Genomic DNA, 6,000 nt, shown 5'->3' on the forward strand with positions numbered 1-6,000 from the left:
GTCATTGTTATTAATAACTGCTTTGGAGAGATACTAACGGGAGCGTCACGACGCGGGAAGGTGCGACCATCACGTGACGGTGACGTCATCACGCAACAGCGTCTGATATGGAGGTCCCATTCACATTTTTGCACCGTCGCGATGCATTCTGGGAGAATATCTGTGCATGAATTTTGTATCCCCCACACCTGGAGTGGAAAATGTCTTTAATACGGAATAAGTATTATATAATTGCAAACATTTCATAATGATTAATGGTCTTCACGTCTTGTGAAGTGACGTCACCAGATATGATGATTGTGCCGCTGAATATAAATCATGTCGGAGATGTTTTGTCAATGTGAGAGTGAAGGTGACCGGGGCAGGGGGTGTCACATTTCACCACATTTGGGTACATATTGAATGGATGACCCCTCCTCTGTCGACGGACTGCTTCGCTTTGAATGAAGTGGACGTCGCTGAGGCGTTCTTGTATCGCTCCGCGGTTTGCGCGGGAAAAGCTGAGGCGGAGCTGGTGGTTTAGATATAAGGGTTTACAGGAGATTGGTGCTCGTAAATACCGGTCTTTGTCGGCGTTGGCGCCATTCATGGCCGGCAGACGAACACGCTAGGTGGAGAGACCGGCACTGGCGGTAAGTTGCCCCTTCGCACGGTTCACCTTCGTCGCTGCACTCGAGTTTCTTGTGCCGCTTCCTGAGTGAGGATTTCCTTTTCGATTTGTACCTTTTATCACATCGTGAATCTGCTACACTGTATGTAACTCCTTTTATTGATCGGTGTTAATAATAATTGTACTAACACCTTTTTTAACATACGTACACGCAGCCACGTGGTTTATTTTTTGCTTTTGAACGCACTCTCTTTACAAGACGAAACGTGGATGTTGATCCGTATCAAAAACTTGAAATGGACTGTGTTGTTGGGCGGGGCCGTGTTGTGTTGTTGGGCGGGGCCGTGTTGTGTTGATGGGCGGGGCCATGCCGTGATGTTGGGCGGAGCCGGATTGGTCCGACACACACACACACACACACACACACACACACACACACACACACACACACACACACACACACACACACACACACACACAACGAAGGTGGATACTTTGAGAACTAGGAAGGCTCCTTTTCACCTTCTGAAACCCACACATGGCGATAACAACCAACGACACACATACACCGACAAAAGCACTCCCAGACCTACACACACACAAACATACACAATGTGCCTACACACACAGAGAGACACAAACACACCCCTACGCACACATACCTACACATATATACACAAATGCCCATGCACACACGGAGATGGCTACTTTGAGACCTGAGTGAGCTCCGTTCCACTTTCTGAAACCCACATATGGCAATTATGGGTGCGTGATCGACAAATGGATTTGATTTTGGTGAAGATCCGGATCCGGATGCTGTAATTTATTAACTGTTTCTTCACCATTGAGAGATATGGTGGAAAACGATATATAACACGGTGCATCTTTAAAGGTTTGGGGGTCAAAGGGATAGGAATGACGGGATGTTGGTGGAGAACTGAGCAACTCCTCATCCATAAAATATCCCATATGGTCTGTGCCTCAGATAGCCTCTCCTAATCAAACTCCTACTACATGGCTTCTTGTGCCGACCCCTGTTTTTAACTAAATGCAGAGGTGTGAAAGGTGGGCATCTGGTGCCTTAAATCCAGGCTTGCTCCAGGTGGGTGGTACTCGTTAGCCTTGGCCGGCAGCCTGCCTAGGTGAAGGACAACTCTGATCTCAAACCCGGGTGGGTTGAGCTCGTTAGCCTTGGCCGGCAGCCTGCCTAGGTGAAGGACAACTCTGATTTCAAACCCGGGTGGGTTGAGCTCGTTAGTCTTGGCCGGCAGCCTGCCTAGGTGAAGGACAACTCTGATTTCAAACCCGGGTGGGTTGAGCTCGTTAGCCTTGGCCGGCAGCCTGCCTAGGTGAAGGACAACTCTGATCTCAAACCCGGGTAGGTTGAGCTCGTTAGTCTTGGCCGGCAGCCTGCCTAGGTGAAGGACAACTCTGATCTCAAACCGGGTGGGTTGAGCTCGTTAGCCTTGGCTGGCAGCCTGCCTAGGTGAAGGACAACTCTGATCTCAAACCCCGGGTGGGTTGAGCTCGTTAGCCTTGGCCGGCAGCCTGCCTAGGTGAAGGACAACTCTGATCTCAAACCCGGGTGGGTTGAGATCGTTAGCCTTGGCCGGCAGTCTATCAAAAATTGGGAGTAGAGGCACTTATCTCGAAGCAGACTAGCTCACCCCACCCAGCCCTTTTTGTTCTGTGAAGAGACAACTTTTTACATTTGTCTTGTTTCAAGCCAAGGGGCTGGTTGTTCTGGTTTTGTCTTCTTTGTGTAGCCCCCACCTCGAGTGGCCTTCTGGCTTTGTGGCGGAAATATCCCATAAAAAATAAATTAATATAAAAAAACTCGGACGAAACTTGGTGAGCAGGTTGGGTGGGTGACAAGGACCAATTGATTTGACTTTGGTGAAGATCTTGAAATGATAATTTTTTTTGCCAAAACTAGGTGGACGAGTTGTTTAGGTGACCAGAAGAAGCCAAGTAGATTTTTGTTCACGTCCGAATCCAGATCAGGCCTATCGGTGGATACAAAATGTAAATGGTTTGGCCAAAATGTAAATGGAGTTATGCACTCTGCCGAGTGCCGTTTCATTCGGTGTTGATATTACTTTTGTTATTAAAGGCGGCCTTGGGGAAAACGCCACGATAAGCTATCTATACAACTTAACACAGATTTCGCCCAAGGCAGAACCCCCCCTTGGGGAGTAGGGGGGAGCAAATGAATTCGCTGCAACCTCCATTGTGTGACCCTTGGTCCTCCTGTCGAGTTTGTTTGAGATTTGATAAGTAACGACCGAATGTATCGCAGACAGTCAGATACCACTTTTATGTGTCTGTCTGCGATACCTTCAGTCGTTACACTTTTAGATCAATTCAAATATGGTTTCTTTGTCTGAGTGACTTTTTGCATTGGGGTTTGATCACTTTTTTTTGCCCAGGATGGCGATGTTGATGTCATTTGCTTTTTGACCCGTTAACATGTCCCCACCGTGGCACTGCTGTGCATTGTAGATAATCACGATGCCATTGGAAGAAGCATTCGAACGTCCACTGCTCTTCGCCAATGACGGTCTACTTGCAGACGAAGACCTTTGTTGTTCAGCGCCAAATGAGAGCATCTGGGATAAGTTTGACCTCGACTCTTGTCCCAGTTCTCCATGCGGTCGCTTTTCTCCTCCGATTCCCGAAGCAATCCCTTTACCAGCTGCTTCTAAGCATGTATTACTCCACGACTGCATGTGGAACGGCACCCAGCAACTGTCATTCATCCGCCTGTCGTCCGACCAAGGCAGGGTGCTTGTACCTGCAAGGCCAAAGTGTAGTGCAACGTGGTCTGTTCTGCACCACCAGAATGTGGACGCTTCTGTCTCTGATGACAGCAGTGGTAAGTTGGGAATGATGAAAGAACTGGGATGGGGAAGGGAAGCAAGCAAAACATATTTTAAAAGTTCAGAAGTCATAAGAGAAGTTGGAAAATGGGAGAATTGCAGAGTAATTAGAGAAACTGAAGAAGAAGGAGCAAGATTACAGGAGGATATAGGATTAGAATGTATTTTCCTGCGATTCTTGATTTTATTGGAATGACTTCCCCAAATCAATGGTCCAGGTTGTAGATTCTTTGCCTCACCTGTGTAACAGGGTACCAGCCTGGGATCCTGGGTTCGAATCCCGGTCGATCGCTGAATTAACACCAGGGGGGTTGACTCAGCCTGTCATCCTTCCGAGGTCGGCTAATTGAGTACCAGTTCACTGGTAAATCCCTGTTTGTCGTAAAAGGCGACAAAAAGGGTTGGCGGCAGGAAGGGCATCCGGCCGTAAAACATTGCTTCAAAAAGGGGACCAGAAAAACAACAACAACCACGGTCCCCGAAAAAGGCCAACCCCCGCTTTGCGGGGAAAAATGGCCTCTAAAGGTGGTTGTTTTAAAGGCTCAGACTGCAGCAAAGACTTGATCCCAGACTCTGCCATATAATTTAATCGTTTATTTGTTCAGCATTTATACTTTTGTATTCAAATATACTCTCAAAAACAATAAATTATCCTCTTTACAGGGAGATGTATTTTAGTTGGAGTAAGTTGTTGACTGTATAATTGCGATTTTTCAGATCATGAAGAAGGGAGTGAAGATGAGGAAGAAGATGAAGCAAGAGAAGATGAGGGAAAAGGTAAAGAGAGTGAAGATTTGGAAGAAGATGAAATGAGTGAAGATCAAGAAATCGGAGAATACGAGACCGCAGATGGTGATGATGACGACGATGATAATGAGACATCCGAAGATGAAGAAGAGAAAATTGTCGACATAGAGACGGTGGAATGGACGGGTTCTTCGTCCACCAACACGTTATATTTAAATAGTGTCTTGCAGGCAAGTGAACCTCTGTCATCGGCATTTATCCTCCAACAACAGCACAACTATGCTGCTCCTGCTCCCGATAGTGCCGGTTCCACCAATCGGACGTCTTCGTTTTGTTGCGCCGATACGCACAGGCCGACCGAGCCTCGTGCACCCGATACCCCAGAGAGGTGGAGATGTGGCAGTCACAGCAGCACCGGCTATACTGGTTCGAGCTCTGATTTTAGCTCCGGTTCCGAGTCGGATGAGCGTGGACGACGGCGAAACCACAATGCCTTGGAGCGCCGTCGGAGGGAAGGTCTGAAACGGAGCTTCAGGGCGTTACGCCAAGTGGTCGACGAGCTGGCGGGGAACGAACGTGCCGCCAAGGTGTTGATTCTGCACAAAGCCACGGAGCTGGCAGCAGAACTGCGTGATACCGAGCACCGGCTGCTGGCGGAGAAGCAGGAGCTCCTTCGAGCCGTCACGGCGTCGAGTGATTTGATTAAAAGAAGGTGTTCGGATCACAGAGTGAGAATGTAGGGTTACCTGGTTTTCTTGTCCTCTTCGTTGGAATGGATTTTTGTTGGCACCGACGCAACACCTTCCTTGTAGCTTGAAAAATGTCTGTCGCTGGATCGAGCGAGCACACTGCTTTAAATTGGGCTTGCGTGCCGGGGGAATGTAGCTCGGAGGCACGACGGGCCATGTTAAAGAGCGTCCGAGCCTCTGGGTTTGAATGTCCGGGCAGGGTAGAGGGCGCACCGAGGCCCGCGGTTGGCGTCACCGTTGTGCCTGCACGTCCGCTGTGCGCACTTTCTGTAAACTACCTTTGTAACGAGGCTTATTCGGTGCATGTTCTACTTATCCTTCACTTTAATACCTCTTGTTCTGCTCACTTTGTGCACTTAAGTGTAACGACCTGCACTGCCCGCAGCATTTGGGGGGGACGAGGGAGGTGGGTCTGCAATTGGAGGGTCTTTGCACCTTAAGGATGTGACGTTATGTAATTTTTCCTGAACCAGAAGAGGAATTTTTTTACTCATTATTATTTCTTCAAATCTTTCTGCTTTCTAATAATTGTTCCTGATGGATTTTCCTTCAAAACACTAAGCATCTCCGTATGCAATATTTGTTGGAACCGAGTTAGTCCTTGCTCTCGTTTTCTTCGTTGTTGTTGTTGTTGTTATTGCTTGCTTGGTTTTCTTTCACCCAACAAACGTTTTTGCACAACGTCGTCTTAAACCTTAGATGCGTAGACTTTTTCACTTTTATAGACACAATTGCACTTTTTTTTACCTTTTTATACCTGATGAATAAATATTGTTTGAAGTTTGCAGATTCTTTTGTATAGCGTATCAACTTTCTATTCTTGTCAGATCGTCTGCACAAGTACATGTTCTAGTAACTCCATTGCCCATGTAACAACATTTTCCCATTAATCTCTAACTCTCCTTTTCTTCTAATCTTCTAATCATTTCTATTCTTCTAATCTTTCTGTCTTCTACCGACTCCTCTCCGGCCTTGCCCCCCCAGCTCTCTCTGGGCTCTGTCCCCCAAATATTCC

The 6,000-nt window shown here is 47.5% G+C and overlaps 1 protein-coding gene across 1 annotated transcript; it reads left to right on the forward strand.

The window, feature by feature from the left end:
* Window positions 1-286: 286 nt before the first annotated feature.
* Window positions 287-5,774, forward strand: LOC137438921 (uncharacterized). The gene is made up of 3 exons (XM_068134395.2): window positions 287-632; window positions 3,113-3,485; window positions 4,207-5,774. Exons 2-3 carry the CDS (start codon window positions 3,122-3,124, stop codon window positions 4,974-4,976), a joined length of 1,134 nt encoding a protein of 377 aa, XP_067990496.2. The 5' UTR covers window positions 287-632; window positions 3,113-3,121; the 3' UTR covers window positions 4,977-5,774.
* The last annotated feature ends 226 nt before the right edge of the window (window positions 5,775-6,000 follow it).

The sequence above is a fragment of the Myxine glutinosa genome, chromosome 13 (assembly GCF_964187855.1).
Source record: "Myxine glutinosa chromosome 13, kmMyxGlut1.1, whole genome shotgun sequence".
NCBI classification, from domain to species: Eukaryota; Metazoa; Chordata; class Myxini; order Myxiniformes; family Myxinidae; genus Myxine; species Myxine glutinosa.

Bases quoted from the DNA above. Each gene is read 5' to 3' on its own strand.
- LOC137438921 (XM_068134395.2), top strand. From the start codon at position 3,122: ATGCCATTGGAAGAAGCATTCGAACGTCCACTGCTCTTCGCCAATGAC. The intron at 3,486-4,206 runs GTAAGTTGGGAA...GCGATTTTTCAG, and splicing joins TGTCTCTGATGACAGCAGTG to ATCATGAAGAAGGGAGTGAA.